The sequence below is a fragment of the Lolium perenne genome, chromosome 5, assembly GCF_019359855.2.
Source record: "Lolium perenne isolate Kyuss_39 chromosome 5, Kyuss_2.0, whole genome shotgun sequence".
Taxonomy (NCBI): domain Eukaryota; kingdom Viridiplantae; phylum Streptophyta; class Magnoliopsida; order Poales; family Poaceae; genus Lolium; species Lolium perenne.
The window spans coordinates 20,288,800-20,309,157 of record NC_067248.2 but is presented as its reverse complement, the minus strand read 5'-3'; the positions used below and the strand labels follow the sequence as shown (position 1 = coordinate 20,309,157).

Sequence of the window (20,358 nt, the reverse complement as noted above, 5' to 3'; positions counted from 1 at the left end):
CGGGACCATGTTAAGTTGAGATTGCGCTTACAAAAGGTAAACGATGGTAGTGGGAGAGGTACAGTAAATACGTCCACTAGCTTTTCCTTGGAGGAAGATGATGGGAAAGCGGTCATTCAGATTAGATGGGGGTAGCGATGTCATTTTGCTAGATTTTCACCAGGTCGGAAGTTTTCCTCAACGTCTTATATTTCAGAGCGGAGAGAGTATTATTTGGTCGCCATTTTCTTTGCATTTTTGATATCAGACATGTTGGGTTACAACATGTTGTAACCGGGGTACATGGATGCGACGACGGCGTGCGCGACGATGGCCATGTAGCTGAAGCGGTCGCTCTCCCTGGGCAGCGCCGCCTGGCCGGCCATGCCGGTGCACCCGGACCCGATGTACACTGCCGCCTGCAGCACCTGCCCCGCGCCGCGGTACCGCCCGGCGGCCACGGCCTGCGCCGCCCACTGCAGCGCCGGCACGGCGCCCGCGTAGAGCTGCAGGCAGGAGCGCATGCCCTTGGTGGCCTCGTGTGGTGACCCAGCATACCACTGCATGGTGTAGTATGCAAGTCTGATATAACACCAATGAAACACCGTTCCACTAGTATTATATCGCTCAGAGTGGTACAACAGAAACATATGCGGGTCCAAGGTTTGTCTATAGCATTACAACATCGACTCTGTACATAAGATCATCACAGCCTCCTACTTTACAATGAGGTAAACTGTAAATAAACTCCAGAAGAACGACTCATAGTCTAGTCTTATCACGAACTCTATTTGTAGAGTATTTCACTAGCTATAGAGGCTATGAATAGATTCTAGCTAAGTAGGAGCTAGGTTTAGGAAGCTAGTTCCCTTCTATGGCTAAACTAGGTTTTCTCCTTGTTGGATGTGGTATCCGACTCCTCTGACAGGGTCCTGGATCTTGAAGTAGTTGTTGACTCCTCGTCCTTTGAGTTGCACTGTAGATCCTCCTTTGATGCCTCCATATCTAAGCAGGGGATTTAAGAGTGGGATGAGTACGAGCGTACTCAACAAGTTCATTATAGGAAAGAGGTGTTTAATGCACTAGCTACGACATTAGACCAGAAAGTCTAATACCAATGCAGGTTTTCATAATCATTTCTTCAAAAGGTTGCTTTTATTCAGAAGAACTATGTCCGTCAGCCTTCACCGGTTTACTAGAACTTCATGGAGCTCCTTTCCGGCCGCGTTCGCAGTTCCATATCCCGGAACAGGGAGTGACAGGTCACGGTTCATTACACTCTGTAGAGGTGTGTTGCTTTACCCATAAGAGATCTTATCCTTGTTGCCAACCGAGTTGCAGGCTCGTCCACACTTCCTTTGGTGTGAGGTCAGGAGTAAGGTCATAGTCAATCATATTCCTCCGCTACCTCGCACACCCACCCTTTGTTGCATGCCCCGACCCTGGGTCCACGCCGGTCCCATTATTCCCGTAGATTTCAGGGTGGACCCCGACCACGACGACAGTGCTGGGCTCTACCATACACTCCTACGCCGGTAGTTGCAACCCATCATAGACCGCATTACCGTGGGGAATTAGAGTGGGATCCCCACCCTCCGGTTGTTCCGCAAGACACAACTGCTACGGCAAGCAATGCTTTACCGTGGGGAATTAGAGTGGGATCCCCACCCTCCGGTTGTTCCGCTGAGATACAGCTACGGTAAGCGCATCCGTTGATGTACAAGAGGTGGAAATACGATTGACTAGTCCGTCCCATTCCAGATCTTATGGTTAACACGGGTATTACGGCACAAGAATCACTGGCGACATTTGTTGTTTAATCCTAGATGGATATAAACCCTTGCAATGGAACCTCCACCATATCAACACAATCCATGGTTCCATTGCCCACCACATAGTCATATTCATAGTTATGAAAATAGTGGTTTTGGTTTTTATGCAATAGTGATAATCATAGTACTTTGCAAGTAATTTGATAAAGATACTCAAATGACATGAGCAAGCGATGAACTTGGCTTTCTTGACTGCAAGATTATGCAGACAAGGTCTTCGATATGCAATAACTCCAAATTCTGAAATAGCATCATCGTCCGGTAAGGACGATGTTTAAAAGATTGGCAAGGATGCAATAATGCATAAGAATGAGATGCAATCGCTCTAGGCGTGACCTAACCCCGATGATTTAGGATTAGTGAGTGGTAATGACTGGTTTAGGGTGTGTTGCACTTTTAGAGTGATTCTCATACAAGGTTCTTATTCAGGTGTGGTTACATGGTATCATAAACAGGTAGATAATAAAGCATAATAATCAATTGAGCACACAAAGAACGACAATTGGCATAATGTTATCAAGTAAAGAACAGTGGTCAGTTTTAGTACTATATGGTATGGTTAATGATTGATTATCGTATACTTTAAAAGAATAACTTTTGAAGAACATGTACTTTGATAAAGAACAAATATGATAATTAGGTTTGTGGGGTTCTATGGTTTTCTATGGTTCTAATTGGTTTCTGGAGTAAGTAGTAGATGGATCACAACATGGTTGGATTCATCAGCATCTAGGCTTGATTGGTTTTATTTAAGCATAAGCAACTTAAGTAATTAATTATACATGGTTGTTATCATGGTGGTTTCATCTTGTTGGTGATAGCTAGCTAGGGTTGATAGGTTCTTATAAGCAGGGTTGATGATGGTTCTCGGTTTACTTCAAAAGAATAACTTTTGAAGAACATACTTCTTAAATAATAAGAAGTATATCAATTAGGTTGAGATTGTTTAGGTTTGCTATTTAATTCCCTGAGTAAAGAATGGTTGGTTCTTAGATGGAATGGTTCCTAAGTATTTCACACTAGTAGGGTTTAGTGAAGTGTGGTTAGTTAATGCAAGATAATAAGCATGGTTGCTATTTGGGTTCATCACAATGGTGTGATGCTAGGCATGGATAATTAAAGATGAGGGTTTTGGTAATGGAAGCTAGGGTTTAGATTTGGTTGATCCTACTTGATCAACTAGGTTGAGTAGGTATGCATACATTAAATTATTGATAATAGGACTCCTAGATTTTATGTGAACATAGCAAGTATTAATTTGCTAATTATGGTTCTATGAATTCAAGAGGAAGTACATGATCTCATGTTATATCTAGTGTTTAGATTTTGGAAACCATTTAGGGTTTACACATAAAATGGTGGAACTAGGGTTTCATAATAGAATTAGGGTTTTAGTGTTCACATGGAATTATGAAACCATAAGGTTATTTAAAATGGAACTAGGTTTCATAATTACTATTTAGTTCTTAGATTAAGAACTTTATTATCAAGTTGAAATTATTAATAACTTTGAAATAAAAATAATATTGGATTTGACATTTTATTATTTTTAATGAATTATTAAATAAGAGAATTATTAATAGGGTTTAAATCCCTCTAATAAGGATTTAACAAAATAATAAATAAAGAAATTAGTTTTAAAGTTTTCTTTATTTCTTTACTTGTTTCTGTTTAATTTTTAAAGTTTTCCTTATTTATTGAATTTTAATTCAATCAAGTATAAAAGAAAAGACTTAATTAATGAGTTTAAAATAATTAATTTTTTATTAAAAATAAAAATTCTATATTATATTTTTATTGGATAGATTTTCTTTTTAGGAACATTTTGATATCTAATTTGTATTTTTCTGAATTGTAATGAATTTTCTAAATTTACTTGAAGTTGCAGATATTATTGAATTTGAAATAAAACTAAGGAATCGCTAATCAGACCGGGCCTAGAGCTACCCAGAGTCACTGACGAGTGGGCCTATGTCCACGTCTGGCGCCACCTAGGCGTGGACTGGGTCAAAATTCGCCAACGTGGCCAGGAGCATGGTGGCCGGTGGCAGTAGCTAGGCTCGCCGGCGCTGGGCTACTCCCGCGAGCGCGTGGATGGTCTGGTTGGGTGCGCGGCCCCCTACTGGACCTAAAGGTGGCGGCGCCGCGCCCTAATGGTCGCCGGAGTAGCTCCGGCGAGCTCAAACAACGGCGGCGGACGACGACTAACGTCGATGCAACGCTACGGAATGAATTGGGACGCGATAATAGTATCAATCGACGGGAAATCTTACCCTGATGCTTTTCTGAGGGTCGACGGTGTTGATTAGGGGCTGAGGTGAGCTCAGTTCCGCCATTGCCGGCAATACCCGGCGACAGAGATGAGGCCGATTCGCGGTACACGATGCTTCCCCGCACGATTCCTTTTGCACTATGTACATGTCGAGGACGGCGGTGCTGCTGGTGGTCATGGCGAGGCACGGGGATGCCTCTATCACCAGCGGCGAGCGGAGGTCTGCGGCTAGGGTTTCGGGCATTGGTGAGGAATTAGACGAAAAGAGGGGAAAAGGAGATTATCGACGCATTTTATAGCTCCCCGGCGAGTGCTGGCGGTCAACAAATACGGCGGCGACGCGGGACGTGGCCCTGGGCGTCGCGGTGGCGAGCTCCTGGGCGTCCAGGACGAAGACGAAGACGAGGACGTCTTCATCGTGTTTATCCTCGCGAAGAGGTACGAGAACTGGGGTTGGGCTGGTTCTGGTGATGGACTGGGCCATGCTGGTGGGCTTCTGCTGGGCTGCTCGGCCTGCGGTGGTTGGGCTGCTGCGCTGCTTCATGGCCAGGTAAGGTTCCTTTCTCTCCTTTTCTTTTTATTTCTATTTTTTCTTTTTCTGTTTTTTTTAATATAATTTTCTGGTTTGAATCTAATTTGATTTCATTTCATTTTGCAGGTGTTTGACAATTTGACTTTCATGAGGTCTAATACCAGGGCCATTGTATTACAGTATTGTTTTTGAATAATCATTTCACATATGTGAGCTTTGTTGCAATTTTTGATTACATATGATTTTAGATTCTCACTTTAATTCCCTTTTTCCTATAGGATTAATTCTAACCTGCCTTATTTTTCATGGTAGAATTATGGGTGGATCTTTATTATGTGTTTAACCATATTGTTTGTACACTTGCATTTGAATATGGTTAACCTTTTTAAGTAAGGTTCTTAATGATGATAATTCAATTTATCCCTCTCTTGGCTCTAAGAGTATTTTGTTAGGGTTGATAAGATGCTTCATTAATATTAAAAGTCTTGTAAGTTCTATTGTAACTCCCTTTTCAGGTTTAGTACTAACACCTTGAAATACATAGAGTAGATACTATTCTCATTATGGTTTGGTTCTAATTATAAGAATAAGTGGTTGATCACACATATGGTTTGAATTATAGTACTTAGCATCATGTGAATCTTGGTTCAATATTTGAAGAATAAGATTTAGCTTGTGATCAATTCTAGGGTTTTCATGAGGTTCACCTAATGGCATGTGGGTTGGAACTCAAATGTGCACTAGGTTTATATTTGTGATCACCCAAATGATGTATCAGCTAGGGTTAAGACATAATTATAGGTGGTAGATATAGAATGACACCATAGTGCATTGGCTAGGGTTTAATCTCCCCTAACCAGGATAAGGTGGTGGCTTACTTAACATTTATTTATTATGTGCTTCTCTAATTACTGAGGATTTGAGAATTGGTTTTATCTTCTACCAATTAACTTATATTATTATCCCTAATTTATCATTAAAGTAACTATACTAGTTATAGTTATTTTTATAGTTAACTTTGGTCATATGGATGTATGGTTTCTCACCAAATAAAGTATAGTGTTTAACTCTAAGGTTTTCTTAGGTTCATTAATTTATGAAATGTAGATATGGTAGGATTCTAATTATTATCACCAAATGGTTCACAAGTTAGGGTTGGGATACAAGCCTAGGTTTGCTTGCTAGTTACCTCCCTATGATTTCATGTGGGGAATAATATCTATTAATCATATAAGTGTTAGCATTTGAATTATTCTCCTATTTCTTCATAGCATGGTCATTGATTAGGCATGATCCACTTGTTCTTAATATCTCTACCTCAAGTTCTTAGGGTTTATGGTGTACTCCTAATATTTATTTAGGTTGCTGAGCTAAAGATTCAATTGTCTAACTTAGTTGGATTAATCCACTCCTTATTTCACTAATTCATGGATATAGTCTTATTCCACTTGGTATTTGGCTATCTCACCACTCCAAGATGAAATGGTTTACAACCCAATACTTTAGTTCAGAGATTGTCCTTTATTCATTAATAGGTAAAGCTAGAATTGATATGAATGGGCTTTCTCACTTGGGAAGGACTTCACTACTAACCTAAGGTTATTCTCCAAAGATAATTATGTGGTCACCAATATCTATGGTTAAAATAAATGGGTTCTCTCTCTAGGAAATGTCTTGGAACCTATCCTAGGATTCCTCTTAAAGATGATGATTTGAATACTTGGATGCATAACCAAGGTTTAGCTTAAGGTTTGTCATTGCTTTTCTAATAATTATAATAGAACTCTCACCTCTCTAGGTTTGATGCTTAATAATGGGGAATAGAGAAGAATACATATTTCTAGAGTTGATCTCCATGTCATGTTTCCAAGAATGAAATAAAATGAATACCATGAGGTTCATGGTAGGATCATGGATTAGTTTAAGACATGGAAAAGATAAGTCAAGAATGGTTTCTCCAATTATTGTTACTTGATTTCCAATTAAATGGATGTTCATATGTTATGGCAAGGATTACCATGTTGTGATCTTTTGTATGATCAAGCAATTGATCATTGAGTAAAGTGTTGTTGTGTTGAATATCAATTCCATTTGATCTAACCCCTTAGATCAAATCCTCTCTACCCAAAACAAGGTTTTAACAAAGTCACATTGAGGTTTATAGCGCTTGACTTGATGAGCTACTTCAATTCGACCAAGGTCAAGTGAAACTTCAGTTACTGTGACTGTTTTACTTTAAAGCGCGAAAATTCCCCAGATTTTCTATGCATGAATGAAATACACACATCTGTTTCCTCTATTTTTGTAACCCCATTACCTGGGATATTACAGTCTCTACCCCTTAAACTAAACTTCGTCCTCGAAGTTTGAACTCTCTCACGTTTCCGAAGTGTGGTTCTGACTTATGCAGACTTAAACTTTTCTAGAACTCCACAGTGATCTCACTGGATATAATTGAATATATCCCTTGTCCAGATTCTTCCTGGAATCCATTAGGGTTTGTCTCCGAACCATGGTTCTTACTTTGATTCATTGATCTCTTCCAACTCTATAAGCTTGTTTCCTTTCCCATTGAAGATTCAATGATTGGGACTTATTCTGATGCTACTAGTCTCAACTGAAGACTAGTTTGATAACATACTCCTAATTGGTACATAGGTCTTTGTTTTCCCTTACTACCAAAACTGCAATAATGGTACTAAGTAAGGTATTTAACATGGAAATGATCATGATGGTTTATTTCCTTAAGAATGGATTAGACTCATTTAGTCCATCCAATCATGGTTTATAGTTGATACCTATAACTATTTTGGGTTATTTAGGTTCCATGAAAGGAATCATTCTTTTAGTCCTTGGTATTCGTATGTTCAATTTCCTTCGGTCTTTGGCCTTCTTGAGCTGTATTTGGTATATGGTATTTTCTTCGTCCAACTTCTTTATGCTTAACTTACTTGAGCTTCCATACTTCTGAGTAAATATTACTCACTTTCTCAAGTTATAGTCCACTTCTTACTTCCTCGAGGTATAAACCTCGACTTCTATCTGACATCTTTCTGAAAGTAGGGTTCATTAATCTTATGAAAATAAGATCGAACTTCCTCTCAGTTCAGACCTTCTGCTTCGATCTAGCTTAAAGTATTGAGTAATTGTATATCCAACTCAATTTTTACTCTACCCCTAAGAGTTTTCTTATGGTCTTCAACTCATTTTATTCCAACCATTGAATTGATGGTTAGAATATGGGTCTTGGTGTAGTTTATGGTTTATATTCTTCTAAGGTCTTGTGAAGAATCCTTGTGGTGTATCCACTCAATTGTGGACATCCAATGTGAATCCTTCACTAAATGATTATAAGTTATTGTTATTTGGCTGGCAAAATTTTATTTATTTACAACTTCTTGGTACAAATAATCCAATGGTGGACTACTTGATATCAATTGTAGCTATTTGTTATCTAAAAATGGGTTCTATTATAGGTTCTGATCAACTGGACGAGACACCTTCTACTTTATCTCGCAGTGTTGATCTTATACCACAACTGTGGTCTTCTGATATCAACTATGGTCTGCTTATATTTGCTATGGTTTCATATATCATCTTCCTTCATTCAGGGTTTATTTTGCAAGAAAACCATTAGCTGATACTATGATTATAGTATCCCAAGTGATTTCCCATGCATTCCCCCTTCTATATTAACTATGGATCTGCTTGAGCTTCACCATAATCATCATATTTCTCACCTTCATGCTTCTTCCGTACTAAAGTACTCCTCTGTTGAGGTAAAGCATGAGTTTTGATTGGTACTTCCTTCTGAATATTGTGGTTTCTTCCCACAACTTTACTTCCTTTTCCTGATGAACCTTCATCTTGTCTTCAGAATCTATAGAATTCGTCACTTCCTCACACGAATACCATTACCCTCTAGATCTTTAACATCAAGTAAGGACTTGATATTGCAACATGCATTTGCATATCAAAGTCAAACTTCATGTATGGATCTAGTCAAACAATGAAAATCCAATAAAATTCAAGAAGATTCAGCTTTGTGCTTATAATACACACCATCATAAGCCTGAATATGATAGTTGAGTAAGACATCTCTAAATATCAGGCTGAGATGTGTAGTATATAACACCACATAATATAGGATTATATCGTGATATTTAGCACGAATATATGGGATTCTACTATTTGTCTCAACATTTACCTTAATTGCACAATTGCAATGAGATAAACTTGACACAAAGTGGTTTGGGGATGGTTAAGGTTAACCTAATTTTATCTGGAAGTACTACTTAACTTCCATTTTGTTGAGGACTACTACACATGATATGTCTGTTTCTAACATCATTATTCTAGACACATAACTATTGGAATATAGCTCCTATAATTCCAAGTTATTGTACCATAAGGCTATGGTTCTGATGTGCTTGGCACACTTTCCATGGTTTTGGAATACAATTCTTGCACTACTTGTTTAGCACTTGGCTTCTTATTGTACTCCTCCTAAATACTTTAGAGGTTCTACTTCATCACATAATGATTCTCAAGTGAATCATATATGACTAGCAACTCTACCATGTAAGTAGACAAGTTTTTATTCCTATCACTCTTCCTTACTTCCTATGATTGACTCATCATGGTTTATACTACCTCGTATAACTTATATTCATCCCTTACTATCAGTTGTTTCACAAGTTTAGATAAATTTTACTTACCCTATTACTTAACTTGGTCTACATCTTCTATTAGGATATCTTAATTATCTTCACCACTTGATATTACTCCTAGTGCATGTCTGAGTAATTCTTATTTAACTATAACATGTGTTGGTACACATCTTCCAATAGGATATCTTCCTTATGGTTGTATCCTCTCTTTGGACTACCATGTATTGTATACCAACTGTGATCTACTCATCTATTGTTTTAAGTACTTAATGATGTGCTACATGTGTGGAATTCTCTAACTAACTTCACTTTATCTTGGTAAGTTAGGTAAGAAATGTTGACTCAAGTGTGTCAGGATTATTCACTAGTGAATATCCATCTCAAGTCATAAGAAGATTTGGTTTAACTAATACAACTTCCTATAGACACTACCAATCCTATAGGTCTCCTTTAAAGGGTTTTAAACCTAAGGTCAAAGCATTTGCTCTGATACCAACTGTGGTGACCCGGCATACCACTGCATGGTGTAGTATGCAAGTCTGATATAACACCAATGAAACACCGTTCCACTAGTATTATATCGCTCAGAGTGGTACAACAGAAACATATGCGGGTCCAAGGTATGTCTATAGAATTACAACATCGACTCTGTTACATAAGATCATCACAGCCTCCTACTTTACAATGAGGTAAAACTGTAAATAAACTCCAGAAGAACGACTCGTAGTCTAGTCTTATCACGAACTCTATTTGTAGAGTATTTCACTAGCTATAGAGGCTATGAATAGATTCTAGCTAAGTAGGAGCTAGGTTTAGGAAGCTAGTTCCCTTCTATGGCTAAACTAGGTTTTCTCCTTGTTGGATGTGGTATCCGACTCCTCTGACAGGGTCCTGGATCTTGAAGTAGTTGCTGACTCCTCGTCCTTTGAGTTGCACTGTAGATCCTCCTTTGATGCCTCCATATCTAAGCAGGGGATTTAAGAGTGGGATGAGTACGAGCGTACTCAACAAGTTCATTATAGGAAAGAGGTGTTTAATGCACTAGCTACGACATTAGACCAGAAAGTCTAATACCAATGCAGGTTTTCATAATCATTTCTTCAAAAGGTTGCTTTTATTCAGAAGAACTATGTCCGTCAGCCTTCACCGGTTTACTAGAACTTCATGGAGCTCCTTTCCGGCTGCGTTCGCAGTTCCATATCCCGGAACAGGGAGTGACAGGTCACGGTTCATTACACTCTGCAGAGGTGTGTTGCTTTACCCATAAGAGATCTTATCCTTGTTGCCAACCGAGTTGCAGGCTCGTCCACACTTCCTTTGGTGTGAGGTCAGGAGTAAGGTCATAGTCAATCATATTCCTCCGCTACCTCGCACACCCACCCTTTGTTGCATGCCCCGACCCTGGGTCCACACCGGTCCCATTATTCCCGTAGATTTCAGGGTGGACCCCGACCATGACGACAGTGCTGGGCTCTACCATACACTCCTACGCCGGTAGCTGCAACCCATCATAGACCGCATTACCGTGGGGAATTAGAGTGGGATCCCCACCCTCCGGTTGTTCCGCAAGACACAACTGCTACGGCAAGCAATGCTTTACCGTGGGGAATTAGAGTGGGATCCCCACCCTCCGGTTGTTCCGCCAGATACAACTGCTACGGTAAGCGCATCCGTTGATGTACAAGAGGTGGAAATACGATTGACTAGTCCGTCCCATTCCAGATCTTATGGTTAACACGGGTATTACGGCACAAGAATCACTGGCGACATTTGTTGTTTAATCCTAGATGGATATAAACCCTTGCAATGGAACCTCCACCATATCAACACAATCCATGGTTCCATTGCCCACCACAAAGTCATATTCATAGTTATGAAAATATTGGTTTTGGTTTTTATGAAATAGTGATAATCATAGTACTTTGCAAGTAATTTGATAAAGATACTCAAATGACATGAGCAAGCGATGAACTTGGCTTTCTTGACTGCAAGATTATGCAGACAAGGTCTTCGATACGCAATAACTCAAAATTCTGAAATAGCATCATCGTTCGGTAAGGATGATGTTTAAAAGATTGGCAAGGATGCAATAATGCATAAGAATGAGATGCAATCGCTCTAGGCGTGACCTAACCCCGATGATTTAGGATTAGTGAGTGGTAATGACTGGTTTAGGGTGTGTTGCACTTTTAGAGTGATTCTCATACAAGGTTCTTATTCAGGTGTGGTTACATGGTATCATAAACAGGTAGATAATAAAGCATAATAATCAATTGAGCACACAAAGAATGACAATTGGCATAATGTTATCAAGTAAATAACAGTGGTCAGTTTTAGTACTATATGGTATGGTTAATGATTGATTATCATATACTTTAAAAGAATAACTTTTGAAGAACATGTACTTTGATAAAGAACAAATATGATAATTAGGTTTGTGGGGTTCTATGGTTTTCTATGGTTCTAATTGGTTTCTGGAGTAAGTAGTAGATGGATCACAACATGGTTGGATTCATCAGCATCTAGGCTTGATTGGTTTTATTTAAGCATAAGCAACTTAAGTAATTAATTATACATGGTTGTTATCATGGTGGTTTCATCTTGTTGGTGATAGCTAGCTAGGGTTGATAGGTTCTTATAAGCAGGGTTGATGATGGTTCTCGGTTTACTTCAAAAGAATAACTTTTGAAGAACATACTTCTTAAATAATAAGAAGTATATCAATTAGGTTGAGATTGTTTAGGTTTTCTATTTAATTCCCTGAGTAAAGAATGGTTGGTTCTTAGATGGAATGGTTCCTAAGTATTTCACACTAGTAGGGTTTAGTGAAGTGTGGTTAGTTAATGCAAGATAATAAGCATGGTTGCTATTTGGGTTCATCACAATGGTGTGATGCTAGGCATGGATAATTAAAGATGAGGGTTTTGGTAATGGAAGCTAGGGTTTAGATTTGGTTGATCCTACTTGATCAACTAGGTTGAGTACGTATGCATACATTAAATTATTGATAATAGGACTCCTAGATTTTATGTGAACATAGCAAGTATTAATTTGCTAATTATGGTTCTATGAATTCAAGAGGAAGTACATGATCTCATGTTATATCTAGTGTTTAGATTTTGGAAACCATTTAGGGTTTACACATAAAATGGTGGAACTAGGGTTTCATAATAGAATTAGGGTTTTAGTGTTCACATGGAATTATGAAACCATAAGGTTATTTAAAATGGAACTAGGTTTCATAATTACTATTTAGTTCTTAGATTAAGAACTTTATTATCAAGTTGAAATTATTAATAACTTTGAAAAAAAATAATATTGGATTTGACATTTTATTATTTTTAATGAATTATTAAATAAGAAAATTATTAATAGGGTTTAAATCCCTCTAATAAGGATTTAACAAAATAATAAATAAAGAAATTAGTTTTAAAGTTTTCTTTATTTCTTTACTTGTTTCTATTTAATTTTTAAAGTTTTCCTTATTTATTGAATTTTAATTCAATCAAGTATAAAAGAAAAGACTTAATTAATGAGTTTAAAATAATTAAATTTTTATTAAAAATAAAAATTCTATATTATATTTTTATTGGATAGATTTTCTTTTTAGGAACATTTTGATATCTAATTTGTATTTTTCTGAATTGTAATGAATTTTCAAAATTTACTTGAAGTTGCAGATATTATTGAATTTGAAATAAAACGGAAGGAACTGCTAACTGTACTGGGCCTAGTGCTACCCAGAGTCACTGACGAGTGGGCCTATGTCCACGTCTGACGCCACCTAGGCGTGGACTGGGTCAAAATTCGCCAACGTGGCCAGGAGCATGGTGGCCGATGGCAGTAGCTAGGCTCGCCGGCGCTGGGCTACTCCCGCGAGCGCGTGGATGGTCTGGTTGGGTGCGCGGCCCCCTACTGGACCTAAAGGTGGCGGCGCCACGCCCTAATGGTCGTCGGAGTAGCTCCGGCGAGCTCAAACAACGGCGGCGGACGACGGCTAACGTCGATGCAACGCTACGGAATGAATTGGGACACGATAATAGTATCAATCGACGGGAAATCTTACCCTGATGCTTTTCTGAGGGTCGACGGTGTTGATTAGGGGCTGAGGTGAGCTCAGTTCCGCCATTCCCGGCGATACCCGGCGACAGAGATGAGGCCGATTCGCGGTACACGATGCTTCCCCGCACGATTCCTTTTGCACTATGAACATGTCGAGGATGGCGGTGCTGCTGGTGGTCATGGCGAGGCACGGGGATGCCTCTATCGCCGGCGGCGAGCGGAGGTCTGTGGCTAGGGTTTCGGCATTGGTGAGGAATTAGACGAAAAGAGGGGAAAAGGAGATTATCGACGCGTTTTATAGCTCCCCGGCGAGTGCTGGCGGTCAACAAATACGGCGGCGACGCGGGACGTGGCCCTGGGCGTCGCGGTGGCGAGCTCCTGGGCGTCCAGGACGAAGACGAAGACGAGGACGTCTTCATCGTGTTTATCCTCGCGAAGAGGTACGAGAACTGGGGTTGGGCTGGTTCTGGTGATGGACTGGGCCATGCTGGTGGGCTTCTGCTGGGCTGCTCGGCCTGCGGTGGTTGGGCTGCTGCGCTGCTTCATGGCCATGTAAGGTTCCTTTCTCTCCTTTTCTTTTTATTTCTGTTTTTTCTTTTTCTGTTTTTTTATATAATTTTCTGGTTTGAATCTAATTTGATTTCATTTCATTTTGCAGGTGTTTGACAATTTGACTTTCATGAGGTCTAATACCAGGGCCATTGTATTACAGTATTGTTTTTGAATAATCATTTCACATATGTGAGCTTTGTTGCAATTTTTAATTACATATGATTTTAGATTCTCACTTTAATTCCCTTTTTCCTATAGGATTAATTCTAACCTGCCTTATTTTTCATGGTAGAATTATGGGTGGATCTTTATTATGTGTTTAACCAAATTGTTTGTACACTTGCATTTGAATATGGTTAACCTTTTTAAGTAAGGTTCTTAATGATGATAATTCAATTTATCCCTCTCTTGGCTCTAAGAGTATTTTGTTAGGGTTGATAAGATGCTTCATTAATATTAAAAGTCTTGTAAGTTCTATTGTAACTCCCTTTTCAGGTTTAGTACTAACACCTTGAAATACATAGAGTAGATACTATTCTCATTATGGTTTGGTTCTAATTATAAGAATAAGTGGTTGATCACACATATGGTTTGAATTATAGTACTTAGCATCATGTGAATCTTGGTTCAATATTTGAAGAATAAGATTTAGCTTGTGATCAATTCTAGGGTTTTCATGAGGTTCACCTAATGGCATGTGGGTTGGAACTCAAATGTGCACTAGGTTTATATTTGTGATCACCCAAATGATGTATCAGCTAGGGTTAAGACATAATTATAGGTGGTAGATATAGAATGACACCATAGTGCATTGGCTAGGGTTTAATCTCCCCTAACCAGGATAAGGTGGTGGCTTACTTAACATTTATTTCTTATGTGCTTCTCTAATTACTGAGGATTTGAGAATTGGTTTTATCTTCTACCAATTAACTTATATTATTATCCCTAATTTATCATTAAAGTAACTATACTAGTTATAGTTATTTTTATAGTTAACTTTGGTCATATGGATGTATGGTTTCTCACCAAATAAAGTATAGTGTTTAACTCTAAGGTTTTCTTAGGTTCATTAATTTATGAAATGTAGATATGGTAGGATTCTAATTATTATCACCAAATGGTTCACAAGTTAGGGTTGGGATACAAGCCTAGGTTTGCTTGCTAGTTACCTCCCTATGATTTCATGTGGGGAATAATATCTATTAACCATATAAGTGTTAGCATTTGAATTATTCTCCTATTTCTTCATAGCATGGTCATTGATTAGGCATGATCCACTTGTTCTTAATATCTCTACCTCAAGTTCTTAGGGTTTATGGTGTACTCCTAATATTTATTTAGGTTGCTGAGCTAAAGATTCAATTGTCTAACTTAGTTGGATTAATCCACTCCTTATTTCACTAATTCATGGATATAGTCTTATTCCACTTGGTATTTGGCTATCTCACCACTCCAAGATGAAATGGTTTACAACCCAATACTTTAGTTCAGAGATTGTCCTTTATTCATTAATAGGTAAAGCTAGAATTGATATGAATGGGCTCTCTCACTTGGGAAGGACTTCACTACTAACCTAAGGTTATTCTCCAAAGATAATTATGTGGTCACCAATATCTATGGTTAAAATAAATGGGTTCTCTCTCTAGGAAATGTCTTGGAACCTATCCTAGGATTCCTCTTAAAGATGATGATTTGAATACTTGGATGCATAACCAAGGTTTAGCTTAAGGTTTGTCATTGCTTTTCTAATAATTATAATAGAACTCTCACCTCTCTAGGTTTGATGCTTAATAATGGGGAATAGAGAAGAATACATATTTCTAGAGTTGATCTCCATGTCATGTTTCCAAGAATGAAATAAAATGAATACCATGAGGTTCATGGTAGGATCATGGATTAGTTTAAGACATGGAAAAGATAAGTCAAGAATGGTTTCTCCAATTATTGTTACTTGATTTCCAATTAAATGGATGTTCATATGTTATGGCAAGGATTACCATGTTGTGATCTTTTGTATGATCAAGCAATTGATCATTGAGTAAAGTGTTGTTGTGTTGAATATCAATTCCATTTGATCTAACCCCTTAGATCAAATCCTCTCTACCCAAAACAAGGTTTTAACAAAGTCACATTGAGGTTTATAGCGCTTGACTTGATGAGCTACTTCAATTCGACCAAGGTCAAGTGAAACTTCAGTTACTGTGACTGTTTTACTTTAAAGCGCGAAAATTCCCCAGATTTTCTATGCATGAATGCAATGCACACATCTGTTTCCTCTATTTTTGTAACCCCATTACCTGGGATATTACACCTCGGCATCCCTTCCGGCGCCATGGCCGAGCGCCGACTCGATGCTGGCCTTGGTCGCCGTGGCGTTGGCCGCCGCCAGCCTGGTGGCGAGAGCGGCGAGATCCAGCTTGCTGCGCGCGTTGCGGCAGGCGGAGGGGTCGGCGCCGCAGAGTGCCGAGACACATAGCTCCGGCGAGACGTAGTAGCCTCCCAGGTTCCCGCACAGCAGGTCCAGGGGCGAGCCCCCCCGGTGCCGGAGCACTGGACTGATACGTCTCCAACGTATCGATAATTTCTTATGTTCCATGCCACATTATTGATGTTATCTACATGTTTTATGCACACTTTATGTCATATTCGTGCATTTTCTGGAACTAACCTATTAACAAGATGCCGAAGTGCCAGTTCCTGTTTTCTGCTGTTTTTGGTTTCAGAAATCCTAGTAACGAAATATTCTCGGAATCGGACGAAATCAACGCCCAAGTTCCTATTTTCACCGGAAGCATCCAGAACACCCGGGAAGGACCAGAGGGGGGGCACTGGGCCCCCAGACCATAGGCCGGCGCGGCCCAGGCCCTGGCCGCGCCGCCCTATGGTGTCATCGCCCCTTCGACCCTCTGACGCCGCCTCTTCGCCTATATAATGCCCCTGGATCGAAAACCCTGATACAATTGACGAAACTCCAGAAAGACTCCAGGGGCGCCGCCGCCATCGTGAAACTCCAATTCGGGGGACGGAACTCTGTTTCGGCATCCTGCCGGGACGGGGAATTGCCCCCGGAGCCATCTCCACCGCCGTCTTCACCGCCATCTTCACCGCCATCGCTGCCTCCATGATGAGGAGGGAGTAATCCACCCCCGAGGCTGAGGGCTCCGCTGTAGCTATGTGGTTCATCTCTCTCCCATGTACCTCAATACAATAATCTCATGAGCTGCTTTACATGATTGAGATTCATATGAGTTTTGTATCACAATTTATCTATGTGCTACTCTAGCAATGTTATTAAAGTAGTTCTATTCTTCCTGCACGTGTGTAAAGGTGACAGTGTGTGCACCGTGTTAGTACTTGGTTTATGCTATGATCATGATCTCTTGTAGATTGCGAAGTTAACTATTGCTATGATATATTGATGTGATCTATTCCTCCTACATATGCATGAAGGTGACAGTGTGCATGCTATGTTAGTACTTGGTTTAGTCTGTTGATCTATCTTACACTAAAGGTTACTAAAATATGAGCATTATTGTGGAGCTTGTTAACTCCGGCATTGAGGGTTCGTGTAATCCTACGCAATGTGTTCATCATCCAACAAAAGTGTAGAGTATGCATTTATCTGTTCTGTTATGTGATCAATGTTGAGAGTGTCCACTAGTGAAAGTGTAATCCCTAGGCCTTGTTCCTAAATACTGCTATCGCTGCTTGTTTACCGTTTTACTGCGTTACTACTGCTGCAATACTACCACCATCAACTACACGCCAGCAAGCTATTTTCTGGCACCGTTGCTACTGCTCATATATATTCATACCACCTGTATTTCACTATCTCTTCGCCGAACTAGTGCACCTATTAGGTGTGTTGGGGACACAAGAGACTTTTTGCTTTATGGTTGCAGGGTTGCATGAGAGGGATATCTTTGACCTCTTCCTCCCTGAGTTCGATAAACCTTGGGTGATCCACTTAAGGGAAAACTTGCTGCTGTTCTACAAACCTCTGCTCTTGGAGGCCCAACACTATCTACAGGAAAGGAGGGGGAACGTAGACATCAAGCACTTTTCTGGCGCCGTTGCCGGGGAGGAAAGGGTAAAAGGTACTCACACTCCGGATCCCGGCTACTAAGCTATTTTCCGCCGTCGTAAGTACTCGAAGCTATTTCCTTTAGATTCTGCAATTGCATCTTTTTGTTTCTTGTTTTTATTTTCACTAGTTAGGCATAATGGAAAACAACAAAAAAATTGGTGAGCTTTTTAATCTATTTCCTGATTTAGAATTGTTTAATGCGAAAATTAAAAAACCTATGGAACCTTATTTGCATGCTAGTAGTGATGTTATTAGTATGAATGCAATTACTGCTAATACTATGGATAAGTCTAAGCTTGGGGAAGCTAGTTTATATAAAAATAATCTTTTTTGCTCCTCAGCTTTGGAAGAAATATTTTGCTCTGATAATGCTTTATCTCCCATATGCGATAACTCTAATGATGCTTCTGATATTTTAAATCCACCTGCTGAAAGTATTCCGTATAAAATACCTATGAAAATTATCGAACATGTTATGGACAACCACTATAAAGGGGATGGAACTGTCCATCCTAGAGATCATTTACTGTTTTTGCACGAATTATGCGGGTTATTCAAGTGTGCAGGTATCTCTATGGATGAAGTGAGGAAGAAGCTATTCTCTGCTTTATTTGTGCAGTAAAGCGGCGCATTGGTATAAATTGTTGGAGAATAGTCATTCTCTTGGTTGAGAGGAAATTGCATCTCTCTTTTATTCTAAATTTTATCCTCCTCATGAAGTGCATATTGATAGGAATTATATTTATAACTTTTATCCTCGTGATGGAGAGAGTATTTCTCAAGCGTGGGGGAGATTGAAGTCACTAATGCTCAAATGTCCCATTCATGAGCTCCCCCGTAATGTTATCGTTAACAATTTTTATGCGAGGCTTTCAGGACAACACAAGGACTATCTGGACGCGTGTTCGGAGGGATCTTTCACAAGCAAGGAGGTTGAAGCTAAGTGGGACCTTCTTGATCGGATTGAGGACAACGCTGAAGGATGGGAGAACGACAAAGGTAAAGAGTCAGGTATAAATTATGATTATGAATGCATTGAAGCTTTTATGGATACCGATAAATTTTGAAATATGAGTGCTACTTATGGTCTTGACTCTCAAGTTGCTGCAAATCTTTATAAAGCCTTTGCTTCTCATTTTGAATTGCCTAAAAATAATTTTGATAAGTATCATGAACCTTTTAAAGAGGCTTGCATGAAGAATGAAATTGTTGTTAATTATTGCCATAAGCATGCTCAAACTCCTAAGAGTGCTATTTCCTATAAGCATGTTAATTTTTGTGGAATGCATAGACCTTGTGGAATTAATCAAGTCAAAGATGAATATTGCATCCATCATATTAATGAAAAAACTAGAAAGTGGTTTAGGGCTCTAGATGATCTTGGTAAAAAAGTTTGTGCCCTCTATCCTTTTATTTGTGAAGTTTGCCATGAAGTGGGTCATTTTAATTTTCAATGCTCCTCCAATGATAATTTGAACCCAATGAGTGCTGCAAATTTGTATTGTGATGATGAAATTACTCCTAATCAGCATGATGAACTTACTTTATTTTTGGGGTGTGAAGAATTGTCGAGAAAAATCTCTTTGTTACATATGAGTGATCTTGATATTGATGATGTCCTGCATGGGTGTTTTTCTTATTGCATTGATAATAGCTATACAAATACTTACATACAAAATATTTTAGAAGATGACACCTTGCCAAAATATGATAGGACCGCTGTGTGTTTTCAACTAATTAATGAAAAGGAGGGATCCTCCCAAGTTTCTTCTATTGTTTCTGAAAGTAAATCAGGTTATGCGGACAAGCTACCCTTCAAGCCTCTTCCTCCTAAAGAAGGGAACGAGGAGAAGGAAGAGAAGAAGAAGAAGAAGAAGAAGGGAACGAAGAAGAAGAAGAAGAAGAAGGAGAATAAGAAGAAAGAGGTAACGGCGTATCCCCGCGTGAATGAGATAACACTAAGTAACCGTAAGTATGTTGCTCCTAATGATTATTGTGATAATGAATCTAAATATGATGATCTTCCTATGCCCTTTACATACATTAGCGATCATGATTTGAATGAGCACACTACTTTTGATATTGCAAATCTCTGGGAAACTAATTCTGGAAATGATGATAATAATTGCCATAGTGTCAGTGCTATCCATGCTTCCTCCCATAATAATATAAAAAGCTGTAAGCTTGGGGAAGAGGTGTTTGAAAATCCTTTTGCTACTGATCATTATGTGTTTGATACATCTCCTTCTAATAACAATGATGGTATGGTCATAGATAAACCGACTGTGAAAGATAACTATTCTATTTCTTATGATAACACTGTGCCTCTGATCTTTGATGATTATTATAAAGAATGCTATGATATAGGTTAT

At 39.1% G+C, this 20,358-nt stretch overlaps 1 protein-coding gene across 1 annotated transcript; it reads right to left on the bottom strand.

The window, feature by feature from the left end:
• Positions 1 to 257: 257 nt before the first annotated feature.
• LOC127303186 (uncharacterized) lies at positions 258 to 16,495 on the bottom strand. Its single transcript, XM_071820693.1, has 2 exons — positions 16,211 to 16,495; positions 258 to 515 (listed from the first exon to the last, which is right to left on the bottom strand). The coding sequence occupies exons 1-2, from the start codon at positions 16,493 to 16,495 to the stop codon at positions 258 to 260; spliced, it is 543 nt and encodes a 180-aa protein (XP_071676794.1).
• Between the last annotated feature and the right edge of the window lie 3,863 nt (positions 16,496 to 20,358).